The 27,907-nt window shown below is 37.6% G+C and overlaps 1 protein-coding gene across 1 annotated transcript in view; it reads right to left on the bottom strand.

Annotated features, from left to right (window-relative positions):
• The window catches only part of LOC120961359 (uncharacterized), an 87,958-nt gene that overhangs the window by 28,327 nt on the left and 31,724 nt on the right, over positions 1 to 27,907 (bottom strand). Inside the window, exon 3 of the mRNA XM_040385065.2 lies at positions 1,998 to 2,410. Coding sequence (XP_040240999.2) covers positions 1,998 to 2,410 — 413 coding nt within the window. The remainder of the gene's footprint in view (positions 1 to 1,997; positions 2,411 to 27,907) is intronic.

The following is a 27,907-nucleotide window of genomic DNA, read 5'->3' as shown; positions in this document are numbered from 1 at the left end:
ATTAACGTCACTTTTTGACAAGACGGGTGAAAACTCAAACAGGTTTTTTCGTAGCTTGACGAATACACACAAAACTCTTAAAACCTTCATTCAGAAGCAGAAGCGATAAAAATAATCACCTTCTAAATAAATACACCTTCGGATAATCCCACCTAAATCTTATATTATATCCACTTTAATAGCTGCTCGAAAGCTGCTATAAAATGCAGACAAATAATGATCTGAAATTTCAACTAACGATCTGAAAAGGAAAAAGGGCCCACTGTTTGAATTTCAAAGCTATTTTTACGTTATGTAAAATTCTACTTCTTATAAATAATTATTCACATCTATGACACAATCGATCGGAAACTTTGTTGATATGAATTGTAAACTGAATCTTGTAAACACAATTTACCGTACTTATCATACTTTCTATTGTTATAGAGATAAGTTCATTTGCAATCACAACATCGAACGGAACGTCCACTAAATTAAAGGACTCGTTTATACGTCTAATGATGTTCGAAATTCGAGAAATATTACTCTTACGATAAAAGTTCATGCAATCTCATGAAAGAATAGCCGAATATGCAATTCATTAACGTAATGTTCAACCAGATTCTTTTCGTATTCTGCTTCTTCTACTTGACTGAATGTCCTACGAACGACATGTCGACCTATACGGGCTTTCGAGACATATACAGAAATTACGGGAGAACGGTCAATTCTAGGCTTGAACCCACGACGGATCTGTTGTTAGCTTATGTGTTGTCAGAACCGTCCAGATCATTCAATGAGATTAAAGATCATTAAACAAGTTGATGAAAAAAGTACCTTAGCCTAAAGTTGGTAACGTCGAAACGTTACGTATTTCATAATTGAAGAATGCTTTCCGGGTTACGTTTCGCAAAAAAAACAGGGACTAAACCAAGGGACTAAACCAAACGTAGGACTGACTATCCTGCTATGGTAATAAATAAGTCACTGAAAGCCAAGCTCACTTCACTAAGTGGGTACAGGCAGGCCTTGACCTTGAGCGGTTGTTGTGCCAAAGAAGAAAAAGTATTACAGCAACACTCCGCTTATTCAAAAGCGTAAAAACTAATGCAACAACGTCCTCAATTAAAATGAAATGCATAATTATAACCCTGTTCAATAAATTCTTCTGAACATCACTGTTAAATGAAAATGAAAAAAATACTTTTAGCAGAACAATCCCTATTCTTCATGAGCTCATAGCACGAAGAGTACCAGCAACGCAGATGTAGCTTTTACTGGCACCCCGCAAAATTCTCCATTACACACAGAACGTATTGAATGCATTAGTGTTGAGCACACATTCTCATTTTAATTAACAATATAGAAAATGTATGATGCATCAGCACTATCCTCAAGCACACCGCACTCGGCACCGGAAGCCCAACAAAAAAACAGCAATCCCTTGTACAAGGATTATCCAGAAAGTCACAGTGTGTGCATCGTTTTCTCACTTTCGAGTGTGAATATCCATTCCTGCCGACAACAGAACCGAGCAGTAAGTAGTATTCTCTCCCATACCGCTCATACTATGTTAAAACGATTACGCGCCAACGATGTACAACTATTTCATTTATCCTAATGGAACTCCACTCGTACGTGGTGTCGGTTTAAAAGGCACATAAGCTTGTACGAGAAAGTCAACCAGTATACACATACACACGCAAAAAAACCACACATTCACTCCACATTTTCCTCGGAACACTGTTACGGATCTGTTAGTCGGATAGTATGTATACATGCAAGGGCAACTAATTAAAACTTTTGCCTGAATTTTGCTGCGCCGAGAGCAAAAGACAAAATAAAACACAACCGGCAACAAACGGCAACTTTTGAGGTTTGTTAAATTCAATGTACGTTTCGCATCGCATCGCTGCTCTGCGCAATATGCGACAAAACATGGTTTGACACACAGGCAAGTTGCTTATAATCCCTCCATCAATAATAATGGTAACTTCCTTCCCCTTGCTTGCACTTACCTTCGATTTGTGGTTGGTTCGCGATCGACCCACACCGTCAATTGACTGCTGATTATCGTCCCCTCGATAGTGGCAACCCGGATCAACCTCCTCATTGGGTGCCACTTCCGTGAGCCCCACCGTGCGAAGAAGCACTAAAAATCTCACCACTTGTCGCCATCCTTCGGTGCGTTCCGGCATCGTAAGCAGTCCCATGGCAGCGAACCGTTGAAACTCCGCCACGAGTGATCGAACGCGCTGCGCCACCACGTGGAAGGGAAAATCTGGGCCCGATTTTCCCGCCAATTCACCGAAGTACATCTCGGAGCTGAGCCACCGCAGTCCATTCAGCAGCTTTCCCAGCGGTGTGTCGTTGCTGTTTTTGCAGTTGCTGGTGCTCGAAGCAGTGAAGTCATTTTTTCTTCCTCTTTGCGCTGTATAGGGGTACCGCAACGGAGAAACATGCCAGCGAATACATGAAAATGGGAGAAAAATGCATGTTAAACATTGTAGAAAGAAGATAAAAAAAAATATACACACACAGTGCACTCGAGCAGCGATGGTACTGCTCTCGTGCTAAAACACACCCGTCGCGTGTATCGCTTTAGATTTCGTAATCGTTTCGATTGAGTACGAAAAGCAGGAGAAATCCCGTGCATGCCAACAGACATGCAGGCAGGCATGTATGCATGCATGCTCCCGGGAAGTAACGAACAAACTGTGGATTTTACCTTCATGGACGGAAACCAAATGAAGGACTTTTCAGCAGTACGAAGTTAAGATCTGAATGTGAATGTATTTTGTGGCCGTGAACCGGATGTGCTTTAAAAAGTATGAGTTTTTTTGGCTTCTCGTTTTTCTTCATGGCTCATGCAAAATGGTTCCCCGGTTAGCAGAAGCGGAAAAATGTTTCCCCAAGCATACTGCATTTGCATTGGAAGCGAGTGCGTGACGTTTTCGATTCGTTTTTACGGAATGTTCTTATAGCGCACGATCGGTCAATTATCCAGCAGTTCGTGGCTAAACAAACAAACAAACAGCTTTTCTAGTGGGTATAAAGGCTGAGAGTTAAATGGCGGAAAGCTTTCCATGAAAAGATGCATGCAGGTGAAGCATTTAGCAGTGTTTTTATTTAGGGGAAAGCGGGGCAAAATGGGCATGTTAAGCAGTTTACTGAATATTCCATTGAATATGCCACAACACACAATTATTCATGCATTATTGTATGCCTCCACTATTTATCTATGGATTAAAATTGCCACATAGAATGAAAACAACTTAAAATCATGAAAACAGTGTAAAATAAAAGTTGATGTTTTACGAGAAGCTATTTTGACACGCGGGGTAAAATGGGCATAGCCCTGGGGCAAAATGGGCATATGTAAACAAACTGTGAAACGTCAAAACACTGGGGTAAAATGGGCCACAACAACTGCGCTTAGGTAATGGTCTATGCTTTTGCGCACCGTTTCGTGAATTGTATTTTCGTTCTATCTTTTGTTTTGCTGGTCAGGAAAGCCCTTAAAATTCTTCCAAAAATATGTTATCAAAATTAAAACAGTTTTTACACGTTTAAATCTACAAAATCGATTCTTTTGAAGCTGTGTCTGTTATCATTATTGAGGCGACAAATACAACACCATAGCCTCACCAAACGCCATTTGTCAAAAGTATCTGCCCATTTTGCCCCAAGCGTAACTGCCCATTTTGCCCCACGTGAAGCATTTTTGTATTTTATGTTATATTAGTAAAAATACGCATTCGATCGCCTTGCTTTCTTCAGACAAATTGTATAGAAATATCATATCTTTAATAATATATAATGTAAAACTTCAACGCATCCCTGTGACACTGGGTTAAGCTTATTTTCGAAGTGACAAAAATTACATCAATATGCTACTAAACCTTATTTTGCACTTTTCTTGGTTATTTGTTGTGTTAGGGTTATGAAACTTACATGGTGTTCATAAAACACTCTAATGAATACATTTTGAGCATTGGAAAGTAGCTTTGTAGTCAAATAATGCTTAAATAGAGGGTGCCCATTTTGCCCCACATGCCCATTTTGCCCCGCTTTCCCCTACATTTCAGTGGGAAAAGTTTTTCAGGATTATGCATTTAAACTACTGGTATTAATTTGATGTTCTTCTTGAACACAGTACGTTATATTTAATAAGTCAAACATTTAATATTTATAACAACAGTTAACAAGCTAATTAAATAGTAAGCAAACTAATGCATTGAGATTAGCATATCGTTTGCCATTATTTCCTTATTTTACGTAATAATTTTCGCTGTATTTATAATCTTTCTTGACATTTGTTATTTTTATTAAACAGAAAATTTCAATCTGGTTTGGTACCTCATCTCTATAGCTTAATTATACAAAAGATCAGTTCATTTAGAATCTGGTCGCTTAGTACAGAAGCTAGAACATAGAAAAATGATTTTGACATAAAATGAAAGGTATTTTATTGACGTTTTATTGGAAAAATATTAAAATAAAATAAAATAAATGTTAATAAATGTTGATGTACAGATTTTTTTATTTATTGTTAAAACTCATCTCAAAGTCACATGTGGCCCCCTTGAAGCAATCTTTATTTCTCATATCTTAAATTAATACTATCAAGTCAAGTCGATAGAGGACGCGGTTCGTAATGATCACAGACAGCATTGAATTCACGACACATAACAAGATGCCCTCAAAGTAGTGCCGGCGAGTCGCCTCGGTGGTCGAGTATCCCAGCTACAAACAGTCGCTGTGCGTTGCAGTTGCGTTGTTTGAGCGTCTCTAAGCCCAGCGTACAGCGACAGTCGTTTTTTCCCTCGGAGTCCCCAGGATCACAGGGTAAAGCGGGTTGATTTGCGTTGAATAGACTCCAATCGGAGTAGGGGACGTGCTGCCGAAGGCCACCATACCACAGACGCGTACTCCACTGCCGATCGTACCAATGAACATTACAACATCTGACACAAGATAGGATCGTTTATTTCACGCGTAAGGCCGCGGAGCCACGGGGCTTTCTCAAGCTGAGAAAACGTTCTCAAGCACTCATTTAAGTTTCTCAAGCACTCAAAACTTGTTCTCAGACTCAAGCCCATGGCCGTCGTCAGTTTTTCTCACTCTGAGAAACTGATATAGACACTCAAGCTTTATTTAGAGTTTTAAATAGAAAAACAGTTTTTAATCGCATTTTTTTTAACGTTTTCAATTATAAACATTGAATACATTTTCCAAAGTGATTTCCGATAAACAAATAGCACAATTGCTCATATTTCAGTTAGCCGATCGCTGCATCTTCAACTTTCTCAAAGATTCTCAAAGATTCTCAAAACCGATTTTGTTCCGATTCGACAAACGCTGAGAACGAGGTTTTCTCAACAGCACTCATGAGTGCTTGAGAAAATGAGCGTTGAGAATCCCCATGGCCTCGCGGCCTAAGATGCTTACCCAAATAGCATTGGAGCGTTACGTTTCGCGATTTTTGTATGGAGGCGTTACTGCTCGCTACCTGCTCATAACACTGCTCGATAGCAGTCCTTAGTGAGCAGGTAGCGTGTAACATTCTATGTAAGCTCAATGAAAGATCAAAGCTCAAGCGTTACTTAGCGAGTGCACGAACCACAGTATAACGCTGTGGGTTCTGTATTCGGATGTAAACAAAAACACACACACTTTTTTAAAATTTCGATGCACATTGTCCAGTACAACGATAAAATGTATTTTATTTAAGTATTATTCAATACTTACAGGCCCCAATATATGGTTTTACACGTTTATATACGATTTCAACCATCACTTTGGATGGTATCAACTGATGCCGACGGCGTTGTTGTCTCTGCGTCAAGCACATGTATTGTTGCCGCTTCTAATGCTCGGGTCGTTTTTTCGTTAGCAGTAGCACAACGATTAAACGCAATAATTGTACCACTTGCAAAGCGATACAAATAAAGTAAAACACATAATACACCGTACAACACACTTCTTAACAACACTTGCACATAAAAACCACTTGTCGATGCGGTGATCCAATGTCCTGTTTGCAGTGGAAAAATAACAATGAAAGATTAGAATGCTTTCAAATATGACATTATTTTATAATACTTTCCTTTCCATGCTATTTTGTGGTGTATGGCAACGTTGGTTTGCTTGAAGATACACAACGACCGGTGTGTTGGTCCAGTTGAGAATGTGCCGATCACGATCACAGCCGGCTTTAGTGATTGTTGTAGAAACTGTAACAATGATCAATATCATTAAATCTGCATTATTTTTACAATTCATTGTGATTTCATGAAAAAGTAAAGTGAAAAAGTAAAGTAAAAGTGAAAAAGTAAAACATTTCATCTTACCGGCGTCGTATTTCGTCGGCATACACACACACACACAGCTGCTCGATCATACTCGGACGAATGTTGCCAAATTTCGGGATGAAATGATGTTTTTCCTGTGAAATAATGTGTTCAAACATTAAAAGATAGTTTATTTACTGAAATATGCACAGAACACTTACCTTTTCCCGAGTTTTCACATAAAATTTTACGATTATTCTGCACACAATCTTTACGGGCGGTTGTCCGTGTTTGTTTACGTTTCTGACTTGACAGATATGCGCGCTGGCATGTGACGAAGTGAAATACATTCAAACCTCGCCAATTGCAAGTCTGCTTTTTCAATTGAATACAAAAAATCCGAGTTGTTCACATAAATATGAGAAAAAGTCAGTTTATCCAGTTTGTATAAAATAACAAACATGACAAAATACGCAGACATTAGTCGTGTTACAAAATTTCTTTCTAATAAACAAAATCTATCTTTTTTTGTAGACATATGATATAAATGCAATTAGCGAGTTCTAATTGTATCATATATATTGCTATTTTCAAAGCGGTTTAAATTAAAACAAACATCCGTGTTTTTTTAAATAATCAGAAAGATAATTATATACTTAATAATGATTAAAATGTATTTTATTACATTTATGTACAACGATAACCGAACTAGTAAGCATGTTCATGCACGTGTGTAATTATTTGATAATTTTTTTGTGATCCCTATATGAATGTTATTAAGTAAAACAGACAATTTACTCTGTTCCTTTTTCAATTCTTGAAGATAAGGTTTTTTTAATAAAAACATGTAAGTTTGTTTAAAAAAAACATATATAAATACATATATATAAACACACATACATATATAAATATAAATATAAATAAATATATAGATATATATATATATATATATATATATATATATATATATATATATATATATATATATATATATATATATATATATATATATATATATATATATATATATATATATATATATATATATATATATATATATATATATATATATATATATATATATATATATATATATATATAAATTTATTCATATAGTATATAATATTATAATATATATAATATACTATATATAAGTTGTTAATATTATTATTTTTATATCATTATACCGATGGCGGAAACCTTTAATTTTTTCATAAAATTTTAGTACAAGTTTCTGTTAATTTTGTTTTAAAATATGTGATCTGAATCGTTATGAAATATCCATCACTCATCTTTTCCAAATTCAGTTAGACCATCTCGCTTTGATTTGAATTCTAAGTCAGAATGTATGGGGTGCGCGGTACGGGTAAGAAGAACATAAACGCATCACAACACCAAAGTCTGGGTGAGACGGTGATGGTGTGAAACGCTTCTTGCTTCAAGCTCTTGTGGTAACAGTGTTAAAAGCAACAACAACAACAGAGAATAACGCATCACGTAGAAACAAACACACCGTTCGTGGGTATGTCAGGGGGGGAAACAACGGGAAAAGCTCAATTCTCTCTCAGCGATGCCGCTTGGGTAAGGCCGTGAGCACGTAGCGCATGACAAGAGAGCGATGAGAGCGACAATTGTTCCCCAAATAGCATTGGAGCGTTACGTTTCGCGATTTTTGTATGGAGGCGTTACTGCTCGCTACCTGCTCATAACACTGCTCGATAGCAGTCCTTAGTGAGCAGGTAGCGTGTAACATTCTATGTAAGCTCAATGAAAGATCAAAGCTCAAGCGTTACTTAGCGAGTGCACGAACCACAGTATAACGCTGTGGGTTCTGTATTCGGATGTAAACAAAAACACACACACTTTTTTAAAATTTCGATGCACATTGTCCAGTACAACGATAAAATGTATTTTATTTAAGTATTATTCAATACTTACAGGCCCCAATATATGGTTTTACACGTTTATATACGATTTCAACCATCACTTTGGATGGTATCAACTGATGCCGACGGCGTTGTTGTCTCTGCGTCAAGCACATGTATTGTTGCCGCTTCTAATGCTCGGGTCGTTTTTTCGTTAGCAGTAGCACAACGATTAAACGCAATAATTGTACCACTTGCAAAGCGATACAAATAAAGTAAAACACATAATACACCGTACAACACACTTCTTAACAACACTTGCACATAAAAACCACTTGTCGATGCGGTGATCCAATGTCCTGTTTGCAGTGGAAAAATAACAATGAAAGATTAGAATGCTTTCAAATATGACATTATTTTATAATACTTTCCTTTCCATGCTATTTTGTGGTGTATGGCAACGTTGGTTTGCTTGAAGATACACAACGACCGGTGTGTTGGTCCAGTTGAGAATGTGCCGATCACGATCACAGCCGGCTTTAGTGATTGTTGTAGAAACTGTAACAATGATCAATATCATTAAATCTGCATTATTTTTACAATTCATTGTGATTTCATGAAAAAGTAAAGTGAAAAAGTAAAGTAAAAGTGAAAAAGTAAAACATTTCATCTTACCGGCGTCGTATTTCGTCGGCATACACACACACACACAGCTGCTCGATCATACTCGGACGAATGTTGCCAAATTTCGGGATGAAATGATGTTTTTCCTGTGAAATAATGTGTTCAAACATTAAAAGATAGTTTATTTACTGAAATATGCACAGAACACTTACCTTTTCCCGAGTTTTCACATAAAATTTTACGATTATTCTGCACACAATCTTTACGGGCGGTTGTCCGTGTTTGTTTACGTTTCTGACTTGACAGATATGCGCGCTGGCATGTGACGAAGTGAAATACATTCAAACCTCGCCAATTGCAAGTCTGCTTTTTCAATTGAATACAAAAAATCCGAGTTGTTCACATAAATATGAGAAAAAGTCAGTTTATCCAGTTTGTATAAAATAACAAACATGACAAAATACGCAGACATTAGTCGTGTTACAAAATTTCTTTCTAATAAACAAAATCTATCTTTTTTTGTAGACATATGATATAAATGCAATTAGCGAGTTCTAATTGTATCATATATATTGCTATTTTCAAAGCGGTTTAAATTAAAACAAACATCCGTGTTTTTTTAAATAATCAGAAAGATAATTATATACTTAATAATGATTAAAATGTATTTTATTACATTTATGTACAACGATAACCGAACTAGTAAGCATGTTCATGCACGTGTGTAATTATTTGATAATTTTTTTGTGATCCCTATATGAATGTTATTAAGTAAAACAGACAATTTACTCTGTTCCTTTTTCAATTCTTGAAGATAAGGTTTTTTTAATAAAAACATGTAAGTTTGTTTAAAAAAAACATATATAAATACATATATATAAACACACATACATATATAAATATAAATATAAATAAATATATAGATATATATATATATATATATATATATATATATATATATATATATATATATATATATATATATATATATATATATATATATATATATATATATATATACATTTATTCATATAGTATATAATATTATAATATATATAATATACTATATATAAGTTGTTAATATTATTATTTTTATATCATTATACCGATGGCGGAAACCTTTAATTTTTTCATAAAATTTTAGTACAAGTTTCTGTTAATTTTGTTTTAAAATATGTGATCTGAATCGTTATGAAATATCCATCACTCATCTTTTCCAAATTCAGTTAGACCATCTCGCTTTGATTTGAATTCTAAGTCAGAATGTATGGGGTGCGCGGTACGGGTAAGAAGAACATAAACGCATCACAACACCAAAGTCTGGGTGAGACGGTGATGGTGTGAAACGCTTCTTGCTTCAAGCTCTTGTGGTAACAGTGTTAAAAGCAACAACAACAACAGAGAATAACGCATCACGTAGAAACAAACACACCGTTCGTGGGTATGTCAGGGGGGGAAACAACGGGAAAAGCTCAATTCTCTCTCAGCGATGCCGCTTGGGTAAGGCCGTGAGCACGTAGCGCATGACAAGAGAGCGATGAGAGCGACAATTGTTCCCCAAATAGCATTGGAGCGTTACGTTTCGCGATTTTTGTATGGAGGCGTTACTGCTCGCTACCTGCTCATAACACTGCTCGATAGCAGTCCTTAGTGAGCAGGTAGCGTGTAACATTCTATGTAAGCTCAATGAAAGATCAAAGTTCAAGCGTTACTTAGCGAGTGCACGAACCACAGTATAACGCTGTGGGTTCTGTATTCGGATGTAAACAAAAACACACACACTTTTTTAAAATTTCGATGCACATTGTCCAGTACAACGATAAAATGTATTTTATTTAAGTATTATTCAATACTTACAGGCCCCAATATATGGTTTTACACGTTTATATACGATTTCAACCATCACTTTGGATGGTATCAACTGATGCCGACGGCGTTGTTGTCTCTGCGTCAAGCACATGTATTGTTGCCGCTTCTAATGCTCGGGTCGTTTTTTCGTTAGCAGTAGCACAACGATTAAACGCAATAATTGTACCACTTGCAAAGCGATACAAATAAAGTAAAACACATAATACACCGTACAACACACTTCTTAACAACACTTGCACATAAAAACCACTTGTCGATGCGGTGATCCAATGTCCTGTTTGCAGTGGAAAAATAACAATGAAAGATTAGAATGCTTTCAAATATGACATTATTTTATAATACTTTCCTTTCCATGCTATTTTGTGGTGTATGGCAACGTTGGTTTGCTTGAAGATACACAACGACCGGTGTGTTGGTCCAGTTGAGAATGTGCCGATCACGATCACAGCCGGCTTTAGTGATTGTTGTAGAAACTGTAACAATGATCAATATCATTAAATCTGCATTATTTTTACAATTCATTGTGATTTCATGAAAAAGTAAAGTGAAAAAGTAAAGTAAAAGTGAAAAAGTAAAACATTTCATCTTACCGGCGTCGTATTTCGTCGGCATACACACACACACACAGCTGCTCGATCATACTCGGACGAATGTTGCCAAATTTCGGGATGAAATGATGTTTTTCCTGTGAAATAATGTGTTCAAACATTAAAAGATAGTTTATTTACTGAAATATGCACAGAACACTTACCTTTTCCCGAGTTTTCACATAAAATTTTACGATTATTCTGCACACAATCTTTACGGGCGGTTGTCCGTGTTTGTTTACGTTTCTGACTTGACAGATATGCGCGCTGGCATGTGACGAAGTGAAATACATTCAAACCTCGCCAATTGCAAGTCTGCTTTTTCAATTGAATACAAAAAATCCGAGTTGTTCACATAAATATGAGAAAAAGTCAGTTTATCCAGTTTGTATAAAATAACAAACATGACAAAATACGCAGACATTAGTCGTGTTACAAAATTTCTTTCTAATAAACAAAATCTATCTTTTTTTGTAGACATATGATATAAATGCAATTAGCGAGTTCTAATTGTATCATATATATTGCTATTTTCAAAGCGGTTTAAATTAAAACAAACATCCGTGTTTTTTTAAATAATCAGAAAGATAATTATATACTTAATAATGATTAAAATGTATTTTATTACATTTATGTACAACGATAACCTAACTAGTAAGCATGTTCATGCACGTGTGTAATTATTTGATAATTTTTTTGTGATCCCTATATGAATGTTATTAAGTAAAACAGACAATTTACTCTGTTTCTTTTTCAATTCTTGAAGATAAGGTTTTTTTAATAAAAACATGTAAGTTTGTTTAAAAAAAACATATATAAATACATATATATAAACACACATACATATATAAATATAAATATAAATAAATATATAGATATATATATATATATATATATATATATATATATATATATATATATATATATATATATATATATATATATATATATATATATATATATATATATATATACATTTATTCATATAGTATATAATATTATAATATATATAATATACTATATATAAGTTGTTAATATTATTATTTTTATATCATTATACCGATGGCGGAAACCTTTAATTTTTTCATAAAATTTTAGTACAAGTTTCTGTTAATTTTGTTTTAAAATATGTGATCTGAATCGTTATGAAATATCCATCACTCATCTTTTCCAAATTCAGTTAGACCATCTCGCTTTGATTTGAATTCTAAGTCAGAATGTATGGGGTGCGCGGTACGGGTAAGAAGAACATAAACGCATCACAACACCAAAGTCTGGGTGAGACGGTGATGGTGTGAAACGCTTCTTGCTTCAAGCTCTTGTGGTAACAGTGTTAAAAGCAACAACAACAACAGAGAATAACGCATCACGTAGAAACAAACACACCGTTCGTGGGTATGTCAGGGGGGGAAACAACGGGAAAAGCTCAATTCTCTCTCAGCGATGCCGCTTGGGTCGTGCGACTATTATCACTCTTTTGTTTCATTTCGATAAGCGGCGTAGCACATGTCGTTCTCGTTCTCTCTTTGCTACCTCATTCATTATCAAGAGAATTGGTGAGCGTCAGATACAGAGCTGAGCGGTGAACAAAGCCGTCGTGCGATTTCATATGACGCGGCGCTTAAAGTGTTAAGCAGACCTAACAGCTGGTTCCCCTTGTTTACGAAGTGGTCTATGGAAGCTCAACTTTTTATCAAGGAGCACTCTAAGATCCCTGACACAGCTTTTACGCTCAAGTATGGAGTTGTCTAGTGCGTAATCGTATCGAAAGGGATCTCGCTTTCTCGTGAAGGTGATCACCGCGCACTTCGTGACACACATTTCAAGGCCATTTATGAAGCAGGATTGGAACGTGCACAACATGACCTGAATATGCATCCGATTTGCTTGTGTGCGAATCGGTATACATATTTTAGCATCATTCGCATACATCAAGTGGCTGTCTGGAGGAAGCACCCGGGTCGCGTCGTTCAGATAAAGCACGAAGAGAAGCGGGCCAAGGTTACTGCCTTGCGGCACCCCGGAGGAGACGATGATACGGCGCGATGTGTGTAGTCCCATTTTCATGAAGTAAGATCGCTCGGCGAGGTAGGATCGCATACAGGACAACTTTTTTTCTGGTAGCACGAGAATCTGCAACTTGGCCAGTAGCAAGGCCAAGTGTGGAACACTATCGAAGGCTGCCTTTATGTCCGTGTACACGGCATGGACCTGAAGTCGGCATCGATGGTTTTGTGGTAGAAGCTTACAAATTCTACGAGGTTCGTGGTAGTTGAGCGCTTTGGTACGAACCCATGTTGAGATGGACTGAGGTAATTTTTACCTGACCAGAATGGGGGCGATAGAGTCATCGCAACGCTTCAGAATAGATGGCGAGATCCCGTCGGGCCCAGAAGCGAACAAAGGTTTAAAGCCTGTCTATTGCCTTGAAGACTAATAGCTCATCAACAGACGGAAGGTTCGGGATCATAACATGTGCTGGATTCAGGATCAGCACTTTCAAAACGAAGGAGGCGGCAAAGCTTATGGCAAAAACATCACAAATGTCGTACAGTGAGTTTCCTTCCTGACCATTATAGGATATGTGGCTGAGAAAACTGGAGGGTTTACGCTTAGAGTCGACGAACCTTCGACGTGCCCGCGGGTTCCTGCCGTATTTCGATTTATAGAGGCACTATTTTTTAGAATTTCTAGTTTGTTTATTATATTTAGTTTATTGTTTCATTGGTTATAAAAGCCCTTGTTTTGTGCCATTGCCTACCAATGATTTGTCATTACTTCTATCTTCTGTAAAACATCTCAGAAAAAAAGAATTTATATTTGTTAAAGATATTAAATCATGATTTGGTAATATGACATTTTTGAACAAGAACCTCAACTTTAAAGAAGTTTTGATTGGTCTGAGCCCGGACAATGTTGGACTTTCCTAGTAATTTTGCAACTTTTTTTAAACATTGTAATACTAACAGTATTCCAATTCTAAAACTAATTCTGGTTTTTTCTGTAATAACTATAACAATTGAACTCAAGCACGTACATGTAAAAACTGTTGCTAGATTGTATTGTAGATAGCTCCATATAGTACATCTGGTGACTCTATTAATAATAAAACTAGGTGACCAAATTCCATCTGAACAGGTCTTTATGTGAGTTTGACATTGAAAGTAACACAGAATGATAATAAAAATGAGCCAAATCAAATTTTCTCCTTTATTCACAGTTTTTGCTGATACCTGAAAACAAAAATTATAAAAAAAATCTTCAAATGTGTAGCACTGCATTACTGCTTCACGATTTTGTCCATGTATGATAGGGAAGTTGTTTAACATTGTATCTATCTCCATGTATGCGTACCCGTGCTAACTTTCACTTGTTTTCTGGGAGTGCTGCATTAACGCAAAAATGTAACCACCGGATAGCGGCTTGCACAGATCAAACATGCGAGACAAATCTCAATTAATTAGGAAACTGGGTATCTTGCTCTACCAGCACAGCTAGCACTGCTTGGCATCAAACTTCCAGGACCTGGCCGGGGTTACCTGGCGCTTAGCGTCAGTTCAAAGTGAACAGCCAGCAAAGACGCGACCCAGCGGATATATTGGCAGGGTTTTCATAATGAAACGAACTATTTTCTCCCGGGGAGGAATTGCAAATTTGACAGCACAACCAACAGGGAAACGGGAAACAGGGAAACAGGGAACCCGCCACAGAAGCCAAGGTGACAACTACAAACGCAACGTCAACAGATATCCGAAGGCCCCCATATTCCAACGGCTTGGAGCACTGACTACACTGAACTCCGAACAACCTGCCGCAGCCGGAATTCAAAACATCGACATCGGTAGTCGTTGGAAGAGACGGCGTACGGGTTACGCAGTACATGTTTCCAAACACGACACCCTGTGGGCATGTACTGCCATAATCGTCCGACTAGCTGTCAACTCTGGCCCCGACAGTTCGCACCCCCAAGGCGTGCAACGGAATGCAGCATCAACCGTAGCTAGCTTTCGATGCCGCAACAACCAATGCGTAAACCCGACTCCTTCCGCTTCACAGACTCGGGCCGGTGTTTACATGCAGAAAACCCATCGGTACACTGATTCTGCTGGTGAGCGTTGTGGCCATTAGATACACACTCACTCAACCACACACACACACACAGTGAGGACTCCCCGAGGGGGTTTGGGATCGGTATCGAATGCACCCCTACTGCCTAGCGGTACAAATAATGCATTCACGCATCATCGCTATGATGCATCCAATTTGATGAATACTACTAGGGCACCACCATAAAGGAGAACTATCTCCGGTGCTGTGGGCCCGTACGTTTTGCACGGGATTTGCCCATCGCTGCTGGTGTGGATTTTAATGAGCTTACCTGCAGCTGGTGCTGTTTGTACTTTTGACGTTAGATCGATGCCGAAAACCGATGAAGCCGAAGAATTAACGCTTGTGTGACACAGCAGCGGTGGAGATTTTGCTTGTTAAGGGTAAGGCCGTTAATGAAAGCGTTGCAAATTGAGTTGTGAGATTCCTGCCAGCTGTCAACCTGGCGGGTGAATACTACCCAAATCGGTTAATTAATGTGTGATCAACCGGGCCACTTCCATTCTCCATAATCACTATTGTATTCTATTCTAGTATAGGATTATAACCAAAATGAATGTCTCCATGCTATATGCTACAAATGAACCGTTTGGGTGTAAAATTCCTTAGACCCATCATTACTCTAGTCTTTTGTGCTGGAAGATCATTACTATCCTGTGTTCATTATGGTTATCGTTCGGTTAGTGTTTGTTTACTGCATCACTAAAACCAATGAATGTAGTCCCATGCCCAAATGTTTGCTTTGAAGGCATACCCAGTTTCAGTATTACGATTTGTTTACGGCTGAGCAACACCATGTAGTATGTTCAGAGATTTCAATTTCATTCCAGGCAATAATGAACTCGAGCAAATATTCACCTTGAGCAGGGAAATGGAAATAATCTTCTCCATCGCACAACGATGCTATCAAAGCCCCTTTTTGAAATGATGCAAGCAAAACTATACTATTTCACTTCGCACCTGTGTGAGTAAATGTGAGTATTTTTATTAACATTAAATTTATTTACCAAACAATTTCTAACTCAAATGTCGTTCCTGACTTGATGTGGCCAAACGTACAAAACCATTTCCTCTAAGATTCCCCTACGGTAACAGCAATGCAGGTTGGTACACGTTTGACTGCTTTTCATGAATAAGTAAATGATTTCGTTCGCTCGTTTGCGTTTTACTTGCGCCCTAAAACCTTTGTGGGAAGTATTAAATTTCTGAACGAACGATTTTGATGCAACCTTGCATCAAACGGTACGGTATGATGAAATGTATTCAAGGTGATTGATGTTTCGTACCAATCCGTACCAAGCCGCCTTTTAAACGAGGTAGGAATGGGTGGAAGATTAACGATAATAACATCGCTTCTCTCTGGTGTTGAATTATTCTGTTATATGTTATATATGTTATATGAATATTAAGTAAAGTTAAATTTTTTCTTGTTTATCTAATTGATTTTTTATATATTTTTTTTTAAATCTCTTAAAGTAAAGCAAAATTCAAAATGTCTTGCCTCGTTCTTCATTATTATATATTATTTAAGCGTATTTTTAGCGTCATTGTTTTAAATATGCTTTATTTATCATCAGTTTATGTTACTATGTTTGCATAAAAATGATCACATATTTCAAGAGACCCTGATTGTTTGGAACCTTTGAACATTACACAAAAATGGAAATAAAATCACCAAAAACTTCTAAACGTACTTTGAAGCTTTCCTTATCTGCAACGCGATAGCAAATATGTTTGAAATACTAAGCCACTTAAACTCTTTCCTTTCTTTCCTTCTAGCTGTCTACCAACAACGGATGTCTACCAACAACACTCAGCGAAAATGGTTCGTGTACGTAAGCCAAAGCCTCCGTTTGTTTTCAATTTTGATTCCTAACACACTTTATCCCTCCTGCTCTCTGCGTGCTCACTATTTCAGGGAGACCATACTTCACGGATAAATTATATCCCGAGCTGGTGTGGTTGATTTAAAACCTCACAAAGTAGGAAATCTAATCCAATCGCCTCGCAGCATCTCGACAGCGTAACTCCAGCACCTCCAGCACAAGGGCGGAGGGCGAATCTCCTTTGTCAATGAACGTCTATTTTGGCCCCGTTTTGTTCTTGGCTCATTTTAAGGCACGTTGCATCCAATCATGCCGCTTCACAAGACAACATCATGCCGAGTTATCCACTCGGTTTTTTTTTTGAGTCGTGTAGTTGTAAGATGATGATGATGATGATGTGCAGTGTGTGTGTGTATGTGTTGTGGTAACAGAGCTAAGCTGAGCTACGTGAGCTTACCCGGTTGGATTGTTTGCTGTACGAATTAGCAGCACCTGCCGAAGCAAAAGACGCTCATGCTCTCCACCTCGCAAGAAGAAACATAACCCCATGTCTTAAACTTTGTCCATTTTCACACCCCGAGAAAGGGAAGCCACGGGATTCGTTGCACCGGTGCAGTCCGAACACAACCTTGCCAACTCGTTGCACTGGTTGTACGAGACGATAAGCCAGACCAGGGACTGGCTGGAGGTGTACGAAGAATATTTTCCAGCTTTCAGAAGGCTCAAGAGTATGCTCCTCGTTCGTTTACATCTTGGCTCGTGCTTTCTGTTTTCTTCCGGGTAAAAAGCATTTATTCGTAAATCTCAAAATAAAGTTAACATAATCCCGCAGTTTGATGCAGTGCGGTGCAGTTTGGCATGGTGTTTGTGTGTGTTGGAGGGGGGTGCGGGGGGGGGGGAGTGGGGGGGAATAGACTGGGTACGTAGGGGAGTAGGAAGAATGCATCAGGGAATTGGAGCTGAGATGGAAAAATATTGAATATAATTGCGGCAAGCTTTCTGCGTAACTGAAATAGTAGGGAGCCAAAGGAGATTTCCCTAGCCAATTTCAATTTGATTTACGATTGATGTTTGTTATGTATTTTCGTTCTTTTTACCCCATTTGTGTTCTGCTGTATTAGCTTGTAATAACTAATAAGCTGTAATAACTACACGACATGTAAACTATTTTTATTTTCTGAAAAATGTTAATGGCGTCTCTTCTACATTATTTGCTTTAATTTCACATTTGGGGCTGTTGTTACTATTCATAAGTTTTGCAGATTATTTACGTTACTTCACACACGATGAATATTATTATATTATAGATTATTCGATGTTTAAATAAATCACATTTAAAGTAATAAATCACGTGGATTTATTTATTCGTTCCTTCATGAGCTTTATTTTATTTTTTTAATTTAATGTGAAAACATCATCTACCTTCTTCCACAAGTCCCCACAATCAGTGCGTCTATTATTGTTGCTGCTTCTGTGGCTTTGCCATGATGCATCTGACCTACCGAGAAGGAGCAGCAGTAGCAGAAATATTTAAATTAATGAACCGCATCAAGAACGAGCTTTTCACCCAACGTCTGTACACATGGTGTACAGATAGGAGAATAGTTGTTCGTATCGTATCGCAAACGACCTTAAAAAACAACAACAACAAAACACCATTGCGTACGGGGTTTTGTTTTTTGCCCGTAAACCGTACATGGAAACATCTATACGGAAGCGGGATTGTTGATATGTTTACCATAAATTTGCTTCTGTTGCAGCAATATTGGACAGCATGTGTGGTTGGTGAGTGTGTGTATGTCGAGGTGCTCGTACCCGAAGCAAGGTTCGTTATAGTAAAATACAGTTGATAGATTCGTTACGGTCCGACATGATGTTCTCGCTCCCCGACCCTTTTCTGTTGTGAAACAGTAGCTAATAGAATGCATCACAATGTCTTGCGTTAAAATCGATCGTATTTTATACTGCTCAACAACGTCCACAACAACAGGGTGGTACAGTGCGAACGTATGGGACCCATTTTCAATCACCACAACTCGGCAGCATTTTCGAAACATGCGTTATGCATCTTCCTGCACACCGTTTGGTTATAATTATCGGGTACGTTGGTTATGTTGCGCGTCAGTATGGGCTCCATTTTTTATTATTTTTGTTTCGTTCTTCCTACAACTTTACGATCGAATGTTGTTACAACGTGTGTTGACATGTGCGATCGGGCCCTTATTGTGTGGGACCGGGTCTACGGGTGCAATGTTTTGGAAAAAGCTTTATAAATCAACACACAAACACACACAGACAGACACAGAATGGCCATACAATGCCCATACAATGCCTGATTTAAATGCAGCGCTTTGAAAATATATCTATATTATGGAACAATGGTGCAAACTGCATCCAGCGTACACCTGCCTGTTCAATTGGGAGGCGCTTCACATTAATTAAATTAATTGAAGTTACATTACAAGCGACCCCTTAGTGGGCTGGTGCGCTGCGAAGATCTAAATCGAATTTAACAGCCCAGCAGGAATTGTTTCCAACCATGAATTATGGTCGTAGGAGCATTGTACGCGTACGGGTGCTTTATTAACGAACTCATATTTTGTTTGTTTACGTACCGCCATTTAACGACCGTGATAGTGAAGGGTTGATTATAACCATGAGTTTATAGTTCTGCAACATAAGGGTCAATGATACCGTTTTAAACAGAAACATAGTGTATTTTCTCTTTTGAGAATTGAGGTGAAACAATCCTTCTACGGTCTTTCCACGCGTTACGCGATAAATGCGTTCCATCGTAACTTGAATCGTAAATTGAATAACACATTTTTCAGCCATAGTTTAGTTGATAAACAGTTTTTTGACAAAATTCACTCTACCACATATATGATTCGTGTTTTGTAACAAATCATTTTAAAAATTAGGATAATTTTGACCTTTTCGCGATTGTATTTTAATATATAGTAAAAAGTATACTTTTAAACAAATTAGCCTTTTCATAGCTGTCAATATTACAAAAGCAATATTTCATTTGTTATCTTCTTTCTGTAAAAAATGAAACTTTAATGAAATAAATTAAATTAATTTTTTTAAATTAAAAATTAATAATTTTAAATCCATTTAAACTGTGTTTTTGATTCGAAGCATCAGTGAAGTATATTCTGCTCTTGCATATACGTTCTACAATCATGTTAAGATATCAATATTATTCGAGTATAGTTTATCGACATTTCTTCTAAACATTTGCAACATTTCTCCTGAAATATACAAAGAACATCCGTGTATTAAAAATAGGCATAGGATTCCGCTAAAAATAAATGTTTCAAACGATCATTGTAGTGATTAGCAATATAACCATTGTTCTAAAATAATCTTTCTAGTCAACAACGAACGCCTTAATCATACATTTCATTAAATCTTTGATTCAAACATTAAAGGAAATTAAAGGAAGAAGTTATTTATTTCAAACACGCTTGTTTTTGAATTAATTAAAGAAAACTTTAAACTGTGAACGAGTAGAAATGAATTTCATTTTAAGTGAAATGTCTGAATTGTTTCTATAATTGAAGAAAATAAAACGTTTTTGTCAATGAAAGATGTACTTAAAAAGCCGTAAGCTTTGCTCGTTATAAGGAAATGTAATTGGTTACAAAAATATTTTCTCAAGAACCATAGAAATACGCCTTACCGTAACTAGAGTAAGTTAAAAATGCTGATTCACGTAATGCTCAAGCAAACACTTCTAGCAAGAACGCTTTACTAGCTCCAGCAACATTATTAGCATATTATTATGCTTGCGCCCGGTGTGAGAAGAAAAGTGTGAAAACGTTCCGCTTACGGGTGGCTCAACATTCAAACTTCATTACGAAATACCACCGCCAGTTCCATTGAGCAAAGTTTTGTCACTTACACAGCACCACAAACAATCGGTAGTGAAGTGGCAATCCTGGTTGCAAGCATTCAACTCGCCCGAAACTGCGCTTCCCTTTTAGAAACATTCGTCAGCACACTGTTACTGTTTAAAAAAAAAAGTCTGTCAACCATTTTTATTTTATTTCACGACCTACGAGTGGTGGAAAAAAGGCATAGAAATTCAACGCGTGCTCCACAATTATACTTCCACATTTAATTGCAGCTCCGCGTACAAACGATCCCAAACTTTGCATTTCCATAAACATTTGCTGTAGCCGGATGACAAACTGCTGGCTGCACAAAGGTGACGCAATGCAACCTTTTTGTAACAGCGTTCAACTCAATTTTCAATTTTGCTACTTTTTAACGGACCGTTGCACACCGTTGAAAATTAGTTTAACTCACAAACTTTTAGTATTCAGCATCTCCACTCACCGGTGAATGCGAGGAAGGTGAAGAAGTTCCGCAGCAAGCGGGTCCGTGCTGAAGACATTGTGGATTGATTTTGTTAAAAGGCACTTTGGTGGAAACCGAAAATGAATGAATGAACGAATGCAGCACAATGATGGTTGGTGAAAATTCGCACGTCAAGCGAAATTATCATTTGTCACTGGTTTGTGACAATGTGCACGATGCTAATTTGTAACCTTCCGCAAGCTTAACGCCATTCCCGATCCACTCGCGGGTCATGCAGCCCAAACGATGCCCAAAGATGGATGGTGCATGCGAGCAAAATGTCGTTTCCAGTGCTGGCGTAAAATGTTATTAACGATGATGATGGAAGCCAACGGAAAGCTCAAGTCCGGGTGGTGGTATTGTAGAGGGAGCCGTAAAAAATGCAGTAACCGAAAGCATGTTGCCAGTTTGGAGGGAGAAAAATGATGTAATGTTGTGATCTTGTCGTTTCTTTTAACGTAGTTTCATTTGAAACAGCTCTTGAATTTGAGTTTTTTTCTGATTTATTTTGTTTTATTTTGGATCGAGCCAGCCAGTGTAGGATGCTGATCTATTCGAATATATTTCAAATAGATATATTTGGGAACATAAAAAATCATTTGAAAATATTTAAGAAAATAATAAGACTAAATATATCCTAAAGCAGTAAACAGACATAGAAAACATAAAAAAAAACATTGTATTAATAAACCTCAACTTTAAAATATTTCATAACACACCCTTTACTTTTTGCTAAACGGAATTGTTACGAAATCTGCAAGCAAATAAATGTATTTTTTCATGTTTCCTTTTACCAGCTCATCTGGTGAAGTTTTCAAATAAAAATTTAAGTTATACAAATAACAGTAAACCAACACAAATAATGCAAGTATCGACCAGAGTCAATAATTATAATTAATTGCAATTTCCCTTTTCCGCACACGTAAGTGACTTATAATGAGCACACAAGCACACAAACTCGCTGCATCACAAGCAACAAAGAGGAGAGAAAATACAATGAAACTCACAATCGAAGTTTATACGTTACCATTCACACACCAGCTTCATGCTGAAGTAAATACGTGGAAACGAGCGGTTGAAAAGTCATTAATTTTGTAAAATCATCCTGCTCCACCAACGTGAGCTTAAAAAGTTACCAGTAATGAAATCGACGAAAAAACCACACCATACTCTGCGGTATGTTGTATTCGAGTATCGTTTGCCGTTGCATATGTGCAGCAAGAATGGCCACTTTTGTGTTCGCTCCTACAAATGGACAATGTAAAGCACACCGATCGTACATATTGCTACATTCGCTTATCGTTAATCATGCAATGCTTTGCCTTTGCTGTCAAGCACGATACGACGAGTAGCATTGGTTTGATAAAAGAAATGGAAGGAAGTTAAAAAAAAACGACGGATAGATAACGGGTTCCGCTTTGAGCTCGCTGAGTGGGGAATAAATATTTTGTCGCAACAGTAAAAACAACGAAAAACAACAAATGATGCGGATAAGCTATGTAGCGAAACTGCTAACAAGACACACAACAAAACCTAGGAGGAAATGCATTTTCCAAGGTGGCAAAGGAGAATGTTTTTCGACAAACGACAAAAAGGAACAACACTTGATACGTTTGCGAACAGTCTGAGCAGAACGGAAGAGCAGAAAATGTCAGTCGAAAACGGAGCATCAAAATCGACCGTGATAACAATGTGAAGAAGGATGCACCAGGATCCACACGGGCTAGTAGGGAGAACATATCATTCAAACGTTTATTCTTTCTTCTTTTTCTTTTTCTTTTCCTCAACCGTGCGCTTGTTTTGTTGTTGGTACTTTACCGCCGGAATTGAATCACAGTTCCGGTAAGCTTGTCGGAAATAAACTATACAAGCAAAACACTGACAAACGGGACGGAGCAGGACGAAACAACAAAGCTCTGCCGATGGTGGAGCGAGCTAACTTGGGACTCTGTCCGAGCCACTCGCGGGAATGGGTTCCGAACTCGACTCGAAAAAGCATCTTTTGGCTGCCCGCACATGTCGAACAGTGAAGTGAAGGATGGTGATGGAACGAACACGGCCAACGAAAGACGCCAATGGGTCGAATGGCAGTGACGACAATGATGGGTGGTGGTGTGGGATTTCGGATTTTCTCCCTTCCTTTTTTTCTGTGCCTTATTTTTGCCATTATTCCAGCAGAGCGGAATCGTGCTAATGCATTTTCCAATTTCAGATTATGATCATCATTCCGGGTGTTTGGACTCACGTTTTTCCAACTTTGGCACCACCAAAAAGAGGGACGGGTAAGAAGTGCTGATTTTCTCCCCTAATGTGTACTATTTGCTCATGTGTTCACGTGCTTTTGCGTTCTACGTTGCAGTCGCCTGCATTGTGATCGAGCAGCACTGAAGTGTCTGTGTGTATATGTGTGTGAATGCTTTTGATGGGCGGCAATAAATTTGATTTCATTGTTGCTCGAAAATGTGTGATGAACGACGGAGATATAACAACAAGCGTGTGTATGTAGGCAACAAAACGCCGAGCTGCGGCGATTCGGGAAGGAACCGTAAGCAGCCATCATTGTACGGGGTTGGGACGAACAGTCGACACGGAAACGATTACTACCAGTTTAAGATTGATGGTTGTAAGTTTTTGGATTGCCGTTCGATGGGCGTTAAGACACGAAGCAAAAAGGTCTTACGGTTCAAGTAAGTTTATATGTGAAGATAAAAATTAATGGAACACATCAAAATGGCAATTAATTATGGCTGGTTCTCGGGAAGCGTTTAATAGACTTCCCATAGGAAGGTTTAAAGCGTACCAAATAGATAAAGTGGGTCTCCTTGGGTCATAAATAATAACGCCATTTGAATTGCTGTGATCAATTCACAAGAAACGTAAGTTTCCATTGAAAATTGCACTACAAAATTGGTTGTATTCATATTTTGATTCATTTTGTACCCTTTTGTATCTATGAAAATGATACAAAAGCCATGAACCCTTTTGTATCTATGAAAAGCTTCACTTAAAACTTTTTTTCCGGGAGGATTGCACAGCGAGCAATGTTCGCACAAAAAGCACCATAATTCCCTTAATATCCCCTTATTGAGTTCAATTAGCGTTGCTCTGATTGGGGATTTTTTCATTGAATTATATTCATATGGGCTCACCAGTGAAAATGATGGGTTGAAAATCTATTTTTAAAAACATTTCCACACACACACACAGCAAACATGCTCGAGTGCAGACTAAACTACAAAATAATGAGGCCAATTGGATGCAATTATCATGCAAAGGCTATGTTTAAATTTAGCTCCACACTGCCATTTTAACTTTTTTTCTTCTTTAAGCTCACGCTGATTTGGCTGAAACACTTCAAAGGGCGTATAAAGTACCCCACCACCCCCCCTCTCCAACCATGCAGTGGACGGGTGTTCGTGTGTAGGCACAGCTTTTCGTTGTGCTGTTTTTATCCGGATTGAGGAGAAAAAGTCCCGCTGTTGCAACGGTTTGCAAACGCAACCCGATGCATATAATCCTAACCAGCGGCAAAGTTGTTACATGGAAACGGGACGAAACATATGATATTTCAGTCCATTTCGTGGGGGAAAGCTGTCACGAGAAGCTGTTGGAGGTCGGAGTGGAAAAAACGTGGGGAAAAGGCTGAAGCTTAAACCGACACAGCTATTGATGCAATTTTAATATTATCCTCAAACATGGGTACGTCATTTCCCGGTGTTGGTGTTGCTGCTGCGACAGTCGTTTGCTAACCGACCTGTCAGATGCACTGTTTGGGGGAATGGTTTGGCAGGTTTGTTCGCCGTGGCCCATCACACTCTGCCAAATAAGCTTTGTCACGGGACGAAAAATGATTGATTTATTTGTCAAAAGGCCATTTTTACTATTTTTGCAAGACGATACAGATGCGATAGAAGCGTAGACATAATCTACCCGCACGATAAACCGATGGACGTGTTTTTAAAATTTTTTTTCCTGGAAAGCGTACAAACGAACGAACGAGCGAAAGATGTGCTTTTGCACCACAATCTAGCCATACATGCACACACACACACCAACAACTGGCTGCACTGCCTGCTGCATGTTGCAGGAAGAGTAAAGCAAAAAATGAAGTTTCCATAGAATTTCAAGTAGCTTCTGTGCGCACGGAAAATGTAAACGACTATCGCCCAAAAACCCAATTCTGTCACGACCAACGATGGATAGATAAAGTGATCGATAGAACGATGGACAGTAGCAGGACGGACACGGTTATTTGGCTCGAATCAAAGAGTTACGGAACGGACATAGGACAGAGTTTTTGGAGCAAAAACGAGAAAGACACAATTTGTGACATTAAAAAACAGAACACATAGCAGCTGTATTGACCAAGCAACAACAGCTTGCAACTAACATACTGTTGAAAACATTATTGAATTGCAGATGAATTCCACAAACTGGAAGAAACCTTTAGTGGTCATATTATCAGCAAAAAAGGTTTCAATTATAATTCTAGACTATATTCATCATCCATCCCATATTGCTGTTGTTCTGCTTTGGTAGCCAGTATGTGGCTTCTAAGCTTGAATTAATTTGCCCCTACATTTGAAGGGTAATAGTGGGCAGAATTGAAATGATTTAGATATTTCATTATGCATGACATGGAGTAAGCTGATTATTAATTCGATCTGAAAAATAGTTTTTAGAAATGGCAATCAGTGTAAGGGTAATTCATTGCAGCCAAATAGTTCATTTTAGTCATTGGTTTAAAAAAAAATCATTAGGCGATGTAACTTATGCACGTATATTTCCATAGTCAAAAGCATATCAGTTTAAGGATTTATTGAATGATGTACTTTAAAAATAAGGAAAAGGAAAGTTTCTGTATTTTAAATAAATTCATTTAAATACAAAAATCTGTTGTAATAATCTCATTGAAAATTTTGTTTGTTTGTTTGTTTGCGTGGCTAATTTGATAGATAATCTTCCCGATCAACGATTCACATTTCAATCAAATTATAATTTGAATTCGAATAATCGACCTATGATAAAATGGACAAAACTGCCACATTTGTGGTCATAATTTAGTTTGTTTGAGCAACGTAGGTCACTGGCGTTCTCAGGCTACATGTAAATAATGGGAATAATCTGTTTTAGCCAAGCGGAGTTCTGTAATAGTCATAAGAACCAAAACTAACTAACGTTTCCAAAAAAAAAATTGACATTTTTCCCATTTTTCATGGGTTTATCTTAACACTAGAACCACCAGTGGGACTTTTTTGTCCCATCGCACTCGAAAAAGGTGTGTTATTCCGCTTGCCGCCGTGACAAACCATTGAAGTTTTCTGACTTTTATTTATTTTGAAAGATCTTTCGAATGTGCTCATAAAAATAATTGTATCCCAAATGGCTCTTTAAAAAAATCATTTTTATCCTAGAACCGCCATATGGGACATTTTTGTCCCATAGGCAAAATACGTAGTGGTGGCTGGTATATCTGCTGTCATCGAGTGACGGATGTGCTTCTGCAAGTTTGGCAGCACTGGGTAGAAAGTATGCGGAGACAGTACTCCGTGAAAAGTGCTAGTAGAAGATGGCCTGTTCATTCAATTTTTTAATATTCTGGATTTGGCGGGAATCAATGATTGGGTTTTGTGCAAAGAACTTACAACAGAAAAGATATCTTGACGCGATTTTCTTTTCAAGCTAGGCAAAGAACTTTCATGTTTCATGTGAGCCAGGTACTCATGAAAAAATGATGTGGTTTAGATGCTTAAAATAATTAATCTAGGTGTTCCTTTTGTTTTCGACAAAAGCCTTGTCCTCTCCTCACTCTAAAGCGAGTCATAGACGTTTGCCTATACCCAAACAACTTTGAACATTAGACTTGTTTCATTATCATAAAAACCCTACTCATCAGTTGATTGTTTAAATAATTTATAGCTATAAGCTTAGATTTACTGTCCTTCAACCCTGTAAGCAATAATTATCTGTAATATAATTAGCATTAGGAGTTTATCACTAGAAGCTCTGTAATGTTATATTATTCCAAAGAAAACTGGTTTTGATATCTTTGATATGCGGTTCATATGATCACAATTCGATTTTTTCATTGATTGAGTTGCTAATAAAGCTTTTTTATACCTAATTATAATGTTTATTAATTATCTATCCACAAAAACCCTTAGGTAATAATAAAAATGTCTAAATATTTACACATAACTAATGGGACAAAATTGTCCCATCTGGCGGTTCAAGTGAGGTTGAAAAACCCGGCGGTTCTAGTGTTAACCCACACAAACGAAACATTAATTGTCCATTACATTAATTGTATCTCATGAGCCAGAAGACAAAATTTGCCAAAAAACAGACAAGAAGACCAAAGTGAAGCAACTTCGTTTAGCAGTATACGCGTT

The sequence above is a fragment of the Anopheles coluzzii genome, chromosome 2 (genome assembly GCF_943734685.1).
Source record: "Anopheles coluzzii chromosome 2, AcolN3, whole genome shotgun sequence".
NCBI classification, from domain to species: Eukaryota; Metazoa; Arthropoda; class Insecta; order Diptera; family Culicidae; genus Anopheles; species Anopheles coluzzii.
Note: the sequence above shows the minus strand (reverse complement) of the source record. Positions and strands in the feature narration are given on the sequence as shown.